This window comes from Xiphophorus couchianus, chromosome 10 (assembly GCF_001444195.1).
Source record: "Xiphophorus couchianus chromosome 10, X_couchianus-1.0, whole genome shotgun sequence".
In the NCBI taxonomy this organism is placed as follows: Eukaryota; Metazoa; Chordata; class Actinopteri; order Cyprinodontiformes; family Poeciliidae; genus Xiphophorus; species Xiphophorus couchianus.
This window is the reverse complement of record NC_040237.1, coordinates 7,942,813-7,958,174: the sequence shown is the minus strand read 5'-3', so window position 1 is coordinate 7,958,174 and position 15,362 is coordinate 7,942,813. Positions and strand designations below refer to the sequence as shown.

The following is a 15,362-nucleotide window of genomic DNA, read 5'->3' as shown; positions in this document are numbered from 1 at the left end:
GTCATGAATATATTAGCAGAACGTAAACTTTAGTGCCTTTTTTATCCAGAAAACCCGGAATATATAGTATGTATCTAAGAAGGATTTGCCACTCGCAACATGGCGGATGCGCTGTCGTGTCATTTTTACGGAGCAACGACATATGCTCTTCCGTTTCAAAGAGCCACTGAGTTATCGTAAATTTGTTCGTGAATTTATTGAAGAGGGAAAAAAATTACAATTTGACACTTTAAATTCACTGCGACTTTTAATATGTAGGCATTACATTATACATAGTGAAATATTTTTTGGGGGAATGGGAGTTTTAATTTTAAGTTTGAACGTCTTGGTTTTTGACGTAACAGTTTGTTACCGGTGATCGCTTTACGGCAGAGCGTGCTTGCTGGAGGTCAGGGACATGATCACACGAGAATCTCGGTAGTTTCTTGGTAGTAAACGTTGATTTCGTAAGAAAGATTATCCTGGAATACAGAATATTCTCGCATTGGATATTTTCTCCTGGTGTTGGAAAAATCCAGCGGCACGTTTTTACTTTGTGTTACGACATCTCTTGCTAAGGTTAGCCGCCTCGGCTCAGCTAGCTTCTTTTAGTTTACAGGCTCTAGACTTAGTCTCCAGAGAGGGTTACAGCCATGGACAACAACTCTCAGGGCTCGGGAGGATTCAAAGGTGGGCTAGGGGGTCTGTTTGGTGGCGGTGGTGCTCCTGAATACTCCAACACAGAGCTCGCCGGTGTCCCACGTAAGTACCCTGTGATGCTAGCTGCAACAACAGTGTAATGTTAGCTGCTGTCACATTGCTCACATGCTGGGTGGTGCAGATGGTTTTTAAACTTCGGATTGCTTCTGTATTCCAGTGACAGGAATGAGTCCTCTTTCACCTTACCTCAACGTCGACCCTCGTTACCTGGTTCAGGTAGATTTCATCTCACTATTCCCATGAAAAACTGTGGAGTTTTATTTTCTTCCTGTCTGTGCTAATCTAAATTGCTTGTGTTGCAGGACACAGATGAGTTCATTTTACCAACAGGGGCCAACAAGACAAGAGGGAGATTTGAACTGGCTTTCTTCACCATTGGAGGCTCATGTATGACAGGTGAGTAACACCAAGTTGTCAGCTTTTGAGAGGAGCTTAGAATGGGTTTCTTAGCAAAAACATCAGTCAAGTGACTGTATTAAAGATCTACAAAGTAGACTAAAAATTAAAACAAATGTTGAAGCTGAAATTCTTGGTTGAATTTATGTCCCTTAAAATCACAGAAATGTATTAATTGCTAACTCTTATGTTAAAATGTTAACGGCGTTTAAATCAGAAATGTTTATGTGGTTACGTTATTTTTCAAAAAAAATTGCAGGTATATCCTTCAATTTACAGACATTTTCTCCCAAAGAATAATTTAGGACAATTGTGTTTTAAAAGGTTTAAACCACAAATGTATAAAAGTATCTAAAATAAGGTGTTTCTGTACTGTTGCTATAGTGCAGCTATTTATTATTTAATCCTATCTGTGTCGAACATTTAATTTCTAATTGCAGTTTTACATTCATATCAAAGTCGAGTCTAAGTAAAGTCGAATTCTAACGAGGCTCGGTTGCCTTCACTTTCATCCTGACGGCTTATTTCAAAAAACAATCCTGCCATGCGTTCCAGTGTCAACAAAACCCACTGCTGTTCATCTGTAAACCTTATCTATTTAAGTAGGAACAAATTGCTGCTGAAGTCAGTAAATTTCTTTCTATGTTGAGCAGAAGTAATACTTACAATGTTGAGAATAGTGTACTCAAAATTTGCGTTTCAGTGTATTCACACTGGAGTTAATGTCTTGCTTCACTCTAACACAGGAGCCACACTGGGAGCTTTAAATGGTCTGAGGATGGGCTTGAAGGAGACGAGAGACATGGCATGGTCCAAACCTCGCAACGTACAGTAAGCATGGGCACAGTCCACTCTATCGAATATGCTGCCTTGCAAAAGTATTCACACTTTTTCCATAAAACGAGATTTGTGAAGTTCACAAGTAGCAGTTGTCCCTGGACAGATTCTCCTACATGAATTGTGGCTCGCAGATGAAATGCGTAAGGTTACTTCTGAAGAGAATTGGAATGATTACATGTGTATGCCACACTTTTCAGATTTTTCTGTTTTTATGTGTCCCTTTGCTTCCATTTCATGGTTATGAACTGCATTGTGTTGGTCTATAACAGGGATGGCCAACCCGCGGCTCGAGAGCCGCATGCGGCTCCTTGACCGGTTCCATGTGGCTCTTGACAACAGCAGGACGCCATTACTGTTGGCCGTAACCAAGCAAAAACAACACAAACAAAAAACAGTCTTTGTTTCTCTTGCAGCCTTACTCTTTCCAGTTGTTCGCCATCTGCTCTCACACAAACCTCCGCTGACCCCTCGCTCTCTCATCCATCCTGATGCATTCACAGACAATGGGAAATCATACACTCTAATTTTAATCTCTAAACAGCGTAACATCCAGTAACATTTAGCACATACTGTAGGGTCGCTATAATATCCAAGTTTCGCTTCGCTTGAGTGCAATACAGTATTTTCGTCAAATGCGCATGTGCGCAGTTCTTCAGTAAGAGTAAAATCATTTCAGTAAACCTTTTGCGCCCAAAATGGCAGGGAAAAAATGCACAGGAAAACGAAAATATGAAGATGAACACAGGACGTTTTTGACAGAGTGGGAGAATTTATATTTTTTTGTTGAACGTAGTGGAAAGCCATTCTGCCTTTTATGTCAGGTGTCCTTGTCGCATTTTAAGGCTTCAAACCTTCAGCGCCACTTCAGCTCACTCCATGCTAACATCGACCAGGAATTTCCAAAACGGACTGAACTTCGCAAGCACAAGTTGGTTACCTTGAAAAGTCAGACAGAAAATCAGGCAAAGTTTGTTTGTTTATTTGGTTAAACAGAGTTTGTTTGCATGAGAAAGTGCACAGTGTTCTTTGTTGAAAATGTCTGGCCTGTGGTCTTTGTAGTGTTAAAATAGTGTGTGAAATTTACAATAAATCTGGCTGAGCAAAAGTATGAGTATGAGGAAGGGATGGGTTGATGTTCATGTGTGCCCATGCATATGATGTGGCTCTTTGCGGTAACTTGGTAAAAACTGTGGCTCTTGGTCTTTGTCTGGTTGGCCACCCCTGGTCTATAACATAAAATACCTGTAAAATACACAATAGTTTGTGCTTGTAATGTGAGGAAATGATGAAAAACATAAAAGCTGTGAAAACTGTTGCAAAGTACTGTATGTTTATTTCCTCTTAAATCATTTCCCCTCTAAATGTTTTTACCTTTTCTTCACCAGAATTCTGAACATGGTGACCAGGCAGGGGGCTTCGTGGGCCAACTCTCTAGGCTCTGTCGGTAAGATTAGAATGAAAACTTAACAGTCACCAAACCAAACGTTTTAAGGTCTTTTAAATCGCCCTTGCAAAGTCTTGTCTTTTTAACTCTGGTGCTTTTTTTGATGTCCTTGCAGCTCTGTTGTATAGTGCTTTTGGTGTGGCGATAGAGAAAGCCAGAGGGGCAGAAGATGACATTAACACGGTGGCTGCTGGCACGTTAACAGGGATGCTCTTCAAATCCAGCGGTAGGTGTCTCTGCTTGGGTCATTAATTTACTGAATTATGATTCAAAGGTCATCTTGTTTGTAATAGTATGCTTTTCTTTTTTTTTTTTTTTAGCATTTTTCATCAATGTAATCTACATTATAAAGATATAACCATTCTCAAAATAAAAATGAAAAGTAATGTTATTTTAATTGGAAACCTGAAAGCGTTTATACGGTTTTTCTTGATTAAATGTGGAGCTAAATGAAGGAGTTTGGAGTTTATTTGTGAATTTTCTGGGTGCAAACTTGCCTGATTTTATGCAGTTTTTGTGTGTCAACTTACTATTTATTTAATTTCAACATTAAAAAAATTAAGCTTTCCTGATTATGATAGAACCAATACTTGAGTTTTACAGAGACATCATCTAGAGATACCAGTTATTTTGAAACAGAATATGCTCTCTTGTCTTTCTCCTTTTGGATTGTCCAACGGAAATTAGCCTCTGGATTATATCATATTTACATCCCAGGGCAACAGGAAGTCATGAATGACTTAAAATTTTGCATAAACTTTGATCAACTTATTACATTCATGTTCATTTAGTAAATAAAAAAGCTTCAGTTAGATTTATTTTATCTTTATTGTTAAGAGTTTTCACATAACACATTCGTTCTCAGTTGTAAGAGGGAGTTGGAGAAGCTACACAGGAAATTCATGTTTTTCCTATTTTGAAGAGAAATTAGCAACTTTTTAGTTTATATTTTAATGACATTGTTGAGGTGCTGATTATGAATATAAAAATATTTGTTTTATATTAAAAATGTATTAAAAAGAAACATCTTTTCTTGAGGCGTTTTCTCCCTGCTTCGTAAATGATCTCAAACAGTGCTCTTTTCTGACATCTCATGTAAAAGATGAATTTATTATTCACTATTCCAATGGAAAGCTGTGGTAGGTAACAAGAAGATAGTAAATTTACATAGACGACGAAAATAATAGGTTGGGCATGTTGTAACAAACAGTTGACAGAGTAATAATTATGCAGATTCTAAGATGATCTTTAGAAAGCCTCTAAAGCTCAAACTGAGCAGATTTCTTTGAGTTCCCATCCTGAGGTTAGGTCTTATTCACTGAACACCTAAAATTATGTCTAATGATCGTTTTCAGAGATGATGATGATGATTCCATTTATTTTTTCTCTCAGGGGGATTAAAGAGCGCGGCCCGTGGAGGTCTGGTTGGTTTAGCCGTATCCGGTGCCTATGCTCTTTACAACAACTGGGATCATCTCACCGGCTCCTCGCCCTCGTCCCGGCTCTACTAGCCTCTTCCATGCTGTAGCTACTTTATACTTAGGTCCAAGTATCTGGAGGACACAGCCTTTAACCACAAACTGCTAGGTTTGAGTTAAATTCGGTGTTCTTTTCCCGACTCTGTCACTCGCCCTGAAGCATTCTGGGAATTGAGAGAAAAGTTAATTCCTCTGGAAATCCAGATCATTTGTGTTAGTCCCGATCAGTGAGGATATGGTATGAAATCCTGACACTTAGTTTTATTGTTTATGAATGAGTCGTCCATCTCCAGTGATGCTATGCTGAGAGAGTGTGCTGACATTTAGGTTAAATGAGCCAATTTATAGGACGGCACCCAGCGTGTGGTCCAGACGAGGTATTTTCAGACTGAAAGACTCGCCACCTGTAAAAATGGAACAAATCCTGATGGGCTGATGACTTGTATTTATTAAAACGTATGTTAGTGGTTTCTGCTCTGTGAGAGAGGAAGTCACTGTAAAGCTGTACCGGAACTGCTTACTTTTTATGTTTCTCCATCAAGTACGCTGTTTGATAAAGTGAAATAAAATAAAACGGAAATGTTCACAAATATTCAGCTTTTTATCACTTTTATTGCAGAAAGTAACTTGTAAATGCCGATGTGCATAAATGAAAACTAGCTGCACGTTTAAAGGTCATATTTACATTGTGAAGTGTTTGCTTCACAATGTAGTGAAGGAAAAAGGAATGGTGTAAGGGAGCAGAGGTTAGGTTTGCTGAGTCAGCAGGGCCCTCTCAGTGCAGGAAGAAGTCCCTGATGCGGGTCGCCTCTATCCAGGGGATGTAGGCCGTGGTGCGGGTGAAGACGCTGGGTTTGTTCTCCACGGTGCAGCCGATGGGGCCAAAGCTCACCACGCCGTGCACCTCCCAGCGATCACGGCCAAGCTGGCACAGCAGAGGACCACCTGAGTCGCCCTGAAAGGAAGAAAGCCATGAAAAACGCCATCTGATAGACACACAGTTCCCGCAAACGATGGGGAGTCCTTACCTGACATGCTGCAGGTGGGCCCTCTGTGTCCCTGAACCCGGCACAGATCATGGAGTCCCGGACACGGTCGCCCCAGAACTTCTTCTGCTTACAAGTTTTGAAGTCGATGATGGGCAGACGGGCTTGATTCAGCGCTTCTGCCAGGGAGACGTTCTCCTTCCCACCTGAAACGTGTTTATAGAGTGAGTAAAATTTTAATTACAGTAATAAAATCTACAAACGTCAGTAATTTACTTCAGAGTGAAACTCCTATACATTTACACACCCAGTCGGGTAAATTTTATGATTAGATGTGGTTCATCTTGAAAGAAACTGCTACAACGATGCTGTTAAGAAAGGGATTTTTTAATATGGAAATGTCATCATGACTGCCAACTTGACAATTATCCAGCCAACAATTTAAGGTCTCAGAGTCTGGAGGAAAGATTCTTCAAATTCGTGCTCTGAATGTCATCAGGATAATTTGCAAACTGGATGGACTCATCATTCCTAATGCACAAACAATAAGGATTTTAGTGACTCAATCTTCAGTAGAGTGGTAGGGGCCTTGGGATGATGCCAAAGAGATAATAAACTGCAGAAAATGTAGATTAGTGGGAATTTCATCATTGTAAAATTTAGGGATGCATCGATGTTAGCATTTTGGGCTGATATTGACACCAGATACTAATATTGCTGTCGTGACTGATGACCAATATTGTATATATTTCTCTACTCTTTTTTTATCGCCATTTAAAAAGAAAGAAACTTCTCTGCTTCAGTTAAACGTGCTGCATCACTATCATATGACTGAATCCCTTCTCCTTCTGAGACGCACATACGAATGTTAACGAGGTGGAGTCACTTAATAACTTCGGCCGATTCCGATATGTTTAAAAATGACTAACATCTGCCAACACTGACATTAACGTCGATATGTTGTTCATCCCTAGTAATGTTAAACAGCAAAATCCAATCTGCCTGTTTTAGTGTTAGTATTGTTAGTGCCCTACTTTTCCTCAGTGTCTGAGTCCCTCGTCCCACCCTGACTCACCTCTGGTGTCTCCCCAGCCCGTCACCCAGCAGTAGTGCCCCGGTTTGAGGGGGCTGTGCTTGCGCGGCAGGCAGGCATAGCGGATGAAGTTTGAAGGCAGGATGTCCGTGCCGGCTTTCACCAGCGCGATGTCGTAGTCCAGCTCGCTGTGAGTAGGATAGCGGAAGTTCTCGTGCCGGTAGATCCTCTTGATGGGGAAAATCCTCTCTGCAGACTCTGAGCGTTTCAGCTGGTGCTTCCCAAGGACAATCCTCCAGCTCCCTGGATCCTCCGCTTTTCCTCTGAGAGTGTTTGACAAAAATAAAAAATGCACAGTTTTTATTTTGTTATTTTTTATCAGATGTTGTATTTAATTCATACAAACTTGCAGTTTCTTTAAGGTGTGAGATTTATGGAGTGTTTCTTACTTCTGGAAGCAGTGAGCTGCAGTTAGCACCCAGTTCTTATGGATGAGAGTTCCTCCACAGACATGAATGTAGTGTTTACTTCCTCTGGGTCGAACCTGTGATAGACAACCAGACAGTGCAATCAAATTTTTAGTAAATTTATCTATTTTTGTCTTTTGAATGTAAGCCATGCTGAAAAGGGGAGCAGTAAAAGTCAATAATTAACTCCTGAAATTTTTAGGTTGTACATTAACAGCTTTTAAAGTTCAGGTAGAAATATGTCTGACTTGGATTTAATTTAATGCAACTCTATTTAAATTGACCAAATTTAAATTATGTTTAACAGTTATTTGTTTGCTTGTTATGCAATATTAGTTTAATGCTTGTTTTAACAACTATGTTAGATTTTACACAAAATTAAAATGTCAATCTATATTTTATTTCTGATATTATTCCAGTATATTTTTTAAATTGACTACGCTTTATAAACGTTAAATGTCTTAACGTTTGTAAATAGCTCATATCTATCTCTAGGATTTTCTCATGTGTTTTCCCTAGTTGTACATTTAGGACATTTAACTCTGCAATTATTTTGATTTTATTTACATTCTACACCATTTTTAGCTACTTAACGAAACCTTGATTTCTAAACAAAGTGTCAAATTAAATTTCACCTGAAAAGAGGATTTTGAACCATCGAGTAACGCCTTTGGCTTGTTTACATTTTTTCCCTTCACTTAACTTTCCAATAAATTTGGATACAGCACTCTGTGAATAGACAGCTTCTTTAGCGCTCACATTTTAAGACTTATCCTTCCTTTGCTGTTTGTCAGTCACTGTCTGCTGAACTACTGTCACAGGTTGTGTAGGCCATAGCCCTACATTTCTGTTAAATTTCTATTGTTGGTGTTATGTCATATTGATAAATTTTTATTTCTGAAATAAATTAACTTTAATTTAATGCAGTGTACTGATCTGATTCGATAAGAAAATACTGGATGAAATTGTCTTGGGGAAAGTTAATTAACACTGTAAATAAACAGAAACTATGACGTTTTCCTAAAATAGAGAATCCTGTCGGTGTGTTTTACCTGCAGAGAGACCTGCCAGGGCCAGGAGTGAGGTCTGGCCTCATTTCCAGAGACAATCCTCTCAATCATGTTTGGCTTGAAGTGGGGCATGCCACAATCCTGTGGCCAGTCTAAGAGGACAGAACCAACACATTCATACACCACAGAGCTTCTGCATGAGTAATACAAGACTTGTTTTGATGTTTGGAGTTTATTAGTTCTCACCCAGCTGGAGGACTTTGTGTTGTGGCTGTTGTGCTGGGATGAGCGTGTATGCAGCCGCAGGCAGGGATGCCTTGCTTGAAAGCAGCAGCAGCAACAGGGACAGAAACCAGAGCAGAGGAGGTCCTGGTGCAGCCATCGTCTCCCACAGAATCACCAACCGAGCCACAAGCGGGGACTATTTATAGCAAGCAGCACCAAAATGTACGCAAACAGGTACAGTTCCCACACACAAGCACAATAGCAATCCTCCAGCGACAATGAGTTAGTGTCACAACAAAAGCAGAGCGCTGGATAGTTCTCCTGTAGCTTTGAGCTTTACTGCAGCTGAGAAAAAGGGGATATTTTTTTTTCAGCAGAGGCCCATCAGCACTTTCACATCCATATAGAATTCTCCCAGCACACGGACATGCGTGCAAGACAAAGACATCACGGTGTTGTACACAAACAAGTGTATTTGTCACGTGACTGATTGGAGTGACACAGTGGCCTGAATGTAACCTTTGTCATGTTCGATGCAGGACAAGTGCAGCACATAAACTGCAGTCCAGTTTCTTTCTAAATTTCATCACATTACAGCACGAAATGTCAACAGCAGAAGCTACATGTGCTCTGGTGTTCCTGGAGGGCCAATGACTTTATGCCCCCTCCCTATAGATGATCCATCTGTCTTTGTCTTTCTCTGTTTAATCCCATCTCTCTCTTGGACAAAACTGTTGAAGGAGCTATTGCTGCACTTAATTGTGTGTGCTGTCGTTCATTGAAACTGCTGGATTTTCTCCTACATGATGTCACTAAAGGGGTTGCTGCTGCCATTAACTCTTTACTTTTTCTTTACCATTAAAAGTATTTGTAATATTATGTTGTTTTCCCAATTTCCCTTCAACTTTGACCAACTTTCCTCTCCCTGGCCAAAAAGCATTCTGTCATCATGATGCTGCCGCCACCATGTTTCACTGTGTAGCTGGTGAGAACACAAAGCAGTTTTACCTTCAGATCAGAAAGTTTCGTTTTGACCTTGGCCAATCACATCCTCCATATCGTTTGTGATATTTAGATGGTTTACAGCTTTTATATATATATATATAGCTTTCTGCAAAGGAGAACTTTCAGAAAAGCTACCAGAGCATAATAATCCCTCCCCACGCTTCACTGTTCATCTGCCTTCCTCCTGCAAACACGGCAAGTGACGTTTATACTGAAAAGTTTTATTTTGGTCTCACCTGACCAGATGACCTCCTCTGGATCATCCAAATAGTGATTGGGAGATTTCAGACAGTACATGTCAGCTTGTTTCTTGACATTACTAATTTACATTCATTTTAATAGCATTGTAGTTGACATATGCCTAGTAAATAGCTTTACAACTTTACAAAATATCTACACACAAACATACTTCTGTAAAAAATATGACAACAGTAGCTGCAGTCGAAGCCCCTGGTGAGCAGAGCTTTACTTGCTGAAGGGAATAAAAGAGAATGTGCCCACTCATCTGAATGACAGAGCTTGAATGGTGAGATCTCACCACTGGGGTTCACCAAGTTTGCGTACAACTCTACTTTGTGTGTATGTGTTTACTGTGTGAATGAGCTAAAGTGTCGCACAGGCAGAAAAACAAGCACCATACAGAAAATTTAGCTTTAAAGCCCAGAAACGAGTATCAAATATGCAATTTATAGAGGACATAATGATTAGAAATAGGGATCTTAATTTTGTGACTATTTTCCAGTTCATAGTTTCTGTAGTTTTCACCTGCCTATACCAATACCAGGTTAACAAATATATTCACACAACCCTACCAATATTTAATGAAATTTCATATCTTTTGCAGGTATCACAAAGTTTCTGGCATGATTTGTTCACTCTTCTAAACAAAGCTTTAAACTCTTAAAATGAGTAGTTTCCTGGCACAGATCATGTTTTTTTTCTCTCCAAATTTCCAAGTTACAATTCAAACTTAAAAACGTGTTCAAATATTCCGACTTGAAACTTGGAAATTCTTTTTTCTACAAACAGAATGTAGCGATACGTCCCTGAAATATAATGAAATCACAGTTTTGAATAAAGTTCTGCTTTGTTTTATTATTATTCTGTCCTGTTATTTAAAATAACAAAAAACCACAAACACAGAGACAACAAAACAACCAGTATTGCTACTGCTTGAAAAAATCTTTTAATGATCAGACTTTTATATGAATGACCGGAAATTAAGTTTATAGGTGTCTAAAAAATACATACAGACTTCTACTGTACTTACTTCATTGCCTGAAAGTGATAAAAGGGCAAATAATATCCTATTTTAAAAACATTAAACATATAAATACTGAAAGTATGGATGATGAGTGAATCCTAATTTGCCTTTTTATTGTCTTTCAATAGTTGTCGTACCCTTGTCTCCCTTAAAAATAGTGAGTACCATATATAGATGCTGACATATAACCTGGATCAGTAGTGTTTGAAGTATTACAGTTCTTTTCCCAGGATTACCAGTCCCCCACTGCTGTTGTTTGTGAGGGTAAATTTTGCCACATAAAAAAGGATTTTCCTTTACTGCAAGTGTTTTCTCCTCCTTCAGTACAAAAAATCTGCTGATGTGTGTAGATCGTGTTAAATAAATAAGCTCTCACAAGTCCATCTTCCTGTACGTTCAGTCACAATAATTGGCTTCAGCTGTTTGAGGTTTCTAACATATTAGCACTTGATGTTTTTGTCACACTTTTGATTTTAACATATATTTTCAGTTACAGAAAAGCAATTGCATACAGCTATCTTGAGCTTTGCACAGGGCTTTACACAGTTGAAAGGGAAAAGCATAAAACCTGAGTGAACATCTATCCTGAAAAGTCTTTGTTTAGAGACTACATGATGAATCAGGACAGCTTGACTCCAGTGGCAGATGCTACCAAATTTATAGGAAATAAATGAATGTATGCTGTGGGAAGGCTTTGACCCCATCCTGATTGAACGTGTGTCTTCAAAACTCAGTTTTAATGCTATGCAAGAGTCATAGAGTCTCAGTCATCCATCTTTTTGGATCCTCCGCACCATCCAGGCCTCCTCAGGGATCTGATCACTGTTTTTTTCTTGCTGTGTCCAATCGCCTGTGTTGGTGACTTTACGCTATTGGCTGTCTTCTCTCCACCTTCCTCCTCTTCTATTTCCTGTATTTTGCCTTGCTCTTCTCTGCTTCTTCTACAGTTAGCTTCCTCCTTTTCCTGCTTTCTGCCCCCTGTTTCTGTCTGCACCTCGCTCGCTGCTTCAGTCTCCAGGGTCTCCTGACTCTCACCCTCCACCATGCACTTAATGCTCATTGCAGGTGGGCTTGTGTCACGGGCCATTGTTGTTACCATGTTTGATATGAGTGGAGGCATTGGTGCTTTCTTCTTCTTAGAGGAGCGTCTCTGTGGTTGGGGGCTATTCTTGAGATCCAGATGTTTCTGTATGGCGGTGCTGAGCTCCTCGGGGTCCAAGGAGGCTCCATGAATGTCCCACGTCAGTCCATCCTCATCCCATAGCACCTGCTTCATGCTGCCCCTTCTGCCAAGCTCATCACAGTCTTCAGACAGGGCCTTCAGACATGATCTTTTTCTCTCCAGATACCGTGTAGAAGCGGCGGTAGCGTCCCATTCTGGGGTGTTTTGTTGCTTTTCCTCCTCCTCACCGCTGCTCACTGGGAACATACTTGAAGATGGCGAAACCAGGTTGGAGTGGGATCCCACAGATGCCTTCAGATTTAGTCTGGATCCGGGTGGAGAGCCCAAGAGCGAGTGCGAGCCACTGTTGGAGTTGGACATGTTCTTCTGAAGGTCGCAGCAGGAGCCCAAAGGGGAGCCTGTCTGCACCGCAGCATCCAGCATTTCCAGCTGTGAGGTCATCGTTCCTTCCTCTCTAAGCAGCTCTGACTTTAGATTATTGGCTGTAGCCTCCAAGTGCGTCATGAGGTCACCCAACCGTGAGTCACTCAAAGAAGAAACAAGTGGTGTTCTCCAACTTTTGCCCATCTGGCAACTTTGGTCCAATGACAGAAGATAATGGCAACCTGAGAGTTTGGCTTTGAAATCAGTTTTTTCTGCAGAAGGACTTGACTCCGGCTTGCAACCAGCTGCCAGTGGACTTTCCTCTCCTTTATCTTCTATTACTTGGGTGTTTGTGGGGCTGGGTGATTCTTTACTCTCATCATTAACAAGGCATGCAGAATTTGCACACTGTCCTTCATCTGTTAAGCTTGCATGCGATTGGACTGGGGAAGGAAACTGAAATAAAAGTTTCTCGGGGGAGTTGCTGTCGTCTCTACAGGTTATCCGAGGGCGAGGTGAGTACTCAGACTCCCGGTGTGTGCTTGGTGTTAGTGGTGAAGAAGCTAAATGATCTTGAGGTGGTAAAGTAGGTGTGTGGAAAGGGGAAATCAATGGTGAGGGTGTGGTTGGAGGAGAGGTTACTCTAGACATTGGAGAATCTGGGGTGAAGCAGCCGGTTGCTTCCTGGCTGAGACAACAGGAGCGCGAGGACCCTTCCTTCCCTACAACCGTGTCCGGAGTGCTACTGCGGCTGTGCGTGCTGCTGCTGCAGCCACTCCAGCGATGCATGTTGGAAATCCAGCGCTCACTGAGAGGTGGAGGGCTGTGTAAGTCCTCATTCTGAGTTGTGACTGAAAACTGGTGGCTGTTGTGGTGCCACTTGTGATGGTGCAGCTGCTGTAGCGTCACTTGATTCTGGTCAGAGTGTGTGTTGGTGCTGGAGCTGCGCTTCAGATCCAGTCGCATCCAGGCTAGGTCTCGCTTGTGAGGAGGGCCTGTTGCTGTGACGACATCTACTGAGCTTTTAGAAAGGGAGAAAATAGGAGTCCGGTCATCTCCGTCCTCCAAAATGCCAACTTCACTGGACGAGGACAGTGACTGTCCAACCGAACAGCAGGCAGACTGGTAGCTCTCAGACGCTGGGCGACCAGACCTCGCCATGGCAACAGCCCAGACCTGTAAGGACAAACACATATAACATTTAAATAATCAACTCTTCAAAGTATAGAACTAAGAAATCCTTCTTGCTATTTTGCCACAGTTAAATATTTCCAATCCTCAAACAAATTAGAATCAACAGGAGTAAAAGTCCAAACATTGACCATGCCACTCTGAAATGATTATTCTGTCTCATTTACCATTTCAGAGGTAAATGAAATGGTAAATGAGACCATTTACCATTGGTCTTATTTACCAATGAGTGTATCAGTAGTGCACTGATTTATATCAGTGTACTGTTGCTTCAGTTGAAGGTCTACTGAAGCAATAGCAGTAGTAGGCAGACATTTTTCTTTTGGATTTTTATTTGTTTTATTAACTACAGCAAAATGTCCAGGTCCTGAAGCGGCAAAAAAGCACCACATCATCACACTGCTACCTCCTTTTTTGACTGCCATGATGTTATTTTGTTGAATTGTTGTATTAGTTTTACACCTGATCAAATTATCAGGTGTAAAAAATATTCTAAAAATATTCAGAAGCACCGTTATGAATTTCTGTCGGAGTTTCTGTAACTTTTGCTCGGAGGCTAGCCGTAAGCCCGCAGAATTTTTATCAACTTGGAGATAAAAGGAGTTACAAACCAGATTTGTAACTCTGGTTATTTTAATACCAGTATCTTCTTGGCCATCTTGGGTATCTCTGCAACTGATAACCTTTGCTGTGCTCATTAGCTTGGTGCTAACTCTCTTTGTCACCCAGTTCAAAGCCCTGTAAAGCCAATAGAAGCAGCAGGATCAGGATCTTAATTCTCTGCAGGTCCTTTGCAACAAGTGGCATGTTTTACATCTCCCACATCCACACTGCTCTAAAATTTTAGCATCTATGCTCCTTCAAAGTGATTTCCAAACAGTTTTGGGTTGACACATTTCTCAGGGAATTGAATGAGAGCATTCAAACACACATACCCAAACACACAAAATCCAGATTAACCAAATGAGATTACGCAGCCCAGATTATTCGATTATTGAGACAAAATCAAGATTGAAATGACAGATTTAAATGTGCACTTCGTCACCGGAAAACAGATAAAATGATATCAAGTCAAATGGAGATATGTAACATGAAACTTTTGGGAAAATATGGTTACTATTTGATTTCTCTTTGCAGTACAGATAAGTGTCAGCAGATTCTATTTGTAAAAAAATTAAATACTGTTGTATTCATGAGCGGGGGAAAAAAATCAGGAAATCTAGCATTTCATTAAAAGTACAATAATGAATTCACACCATAGAAATTCTCAACAGCAGCTGGTCTGCACAGATTGTAAACACAAATAATCAGATCAAAGTGTATTTACACACATGCAACCACAGAAAAATGTTTGAAAATGAAAAGTAACCTCTTACCTGAAAGTTCACAAGTTGTGTCCTGTTTTGCCCTATGCCCGGCCACAGTGCAGGTGGCTCTAATTGGTGCCTCTCCTTCCTCCCCTCATGTCTTCCACTCTTCCTCACGTCTTTCTTAAATGGCTTCCCTCTGTCGATGTCAACCACATAAAACGCCTCACGGCCAGGTTTCCTTCGCTGTGACCCTCCTTAAGCTTGATCCTCTTCCTCTACCTCTGCTGGGCCACATGTGATGTCGACGAAGATGCAACTGTTTTTTTCTTTTTAAAGGTGCATTGTTCGGTGCATTTGTCTGCGTGTGTGTTTGTGTGAGAGACAAAGAAAGAGCCATTACTCTATACCTTTAGCCCTGAGGATTACCAGTCATCTTATTAGCTACTGTCCAATCTGGTTTTTGTGTGT

General features: G+C 40.7%; 2 protein-coding genes across 2 annotated transcripts; one reads left to right on the top strand and one right to left on the bottom strand.

Moving 5' to 3' along the window:
• The first annotated feature begins 371 nt into the window (after positions 1-371).
• On the top strand, positions 372-5,449 carry timm23a (translocase of inner mitochondrial membrane 23 homolog a (yeast)). The gene is made up of 7 exons (XM_028029096.1): positions 372-741; positions 857-915; positions 1,002-1,095; positions 1,842-1,926; positions 3,321-3,379; positions 3,495-3,605; positions 4,772-5,449. The coding sequence occupies exons 1-7, from the start codon at positions 633-635 to the stop codon at positions 4,888-4,890; spliced, it is 636 nt and encodes a 211-aa protein (XP_027884897.1). The 5' UTR covers positions 372-632; the 3' UTR covers positions 4,891-5,449.
• Positions 5,450-9,636, bottom strand: LOC114151727 (elastase-1). The gene is made up of 6 exons (XM_028029095.1): positions 8,600-9,636; positions 8,396-8,505; positions 7,326-7,420; positions 6,919-7,199; positions 5,886-6,049; positions 5,450-5,812 (listed from the first exon to the last, which is right to left on the bottom strand). Exons 1-6 carry the CDS (start codon positions 8,733-8,735, stop codon positions 5,633-5,635), a joined length of 966 nt encoding a protein of 321 aa, XP_027884896.1. The 5' UTR covers positions 8,736-9,636; the 3' UTR covers positions 5,450-5,632.
• Positions 9,637-15,362: the final 5,726 nt, after the last annotated feature.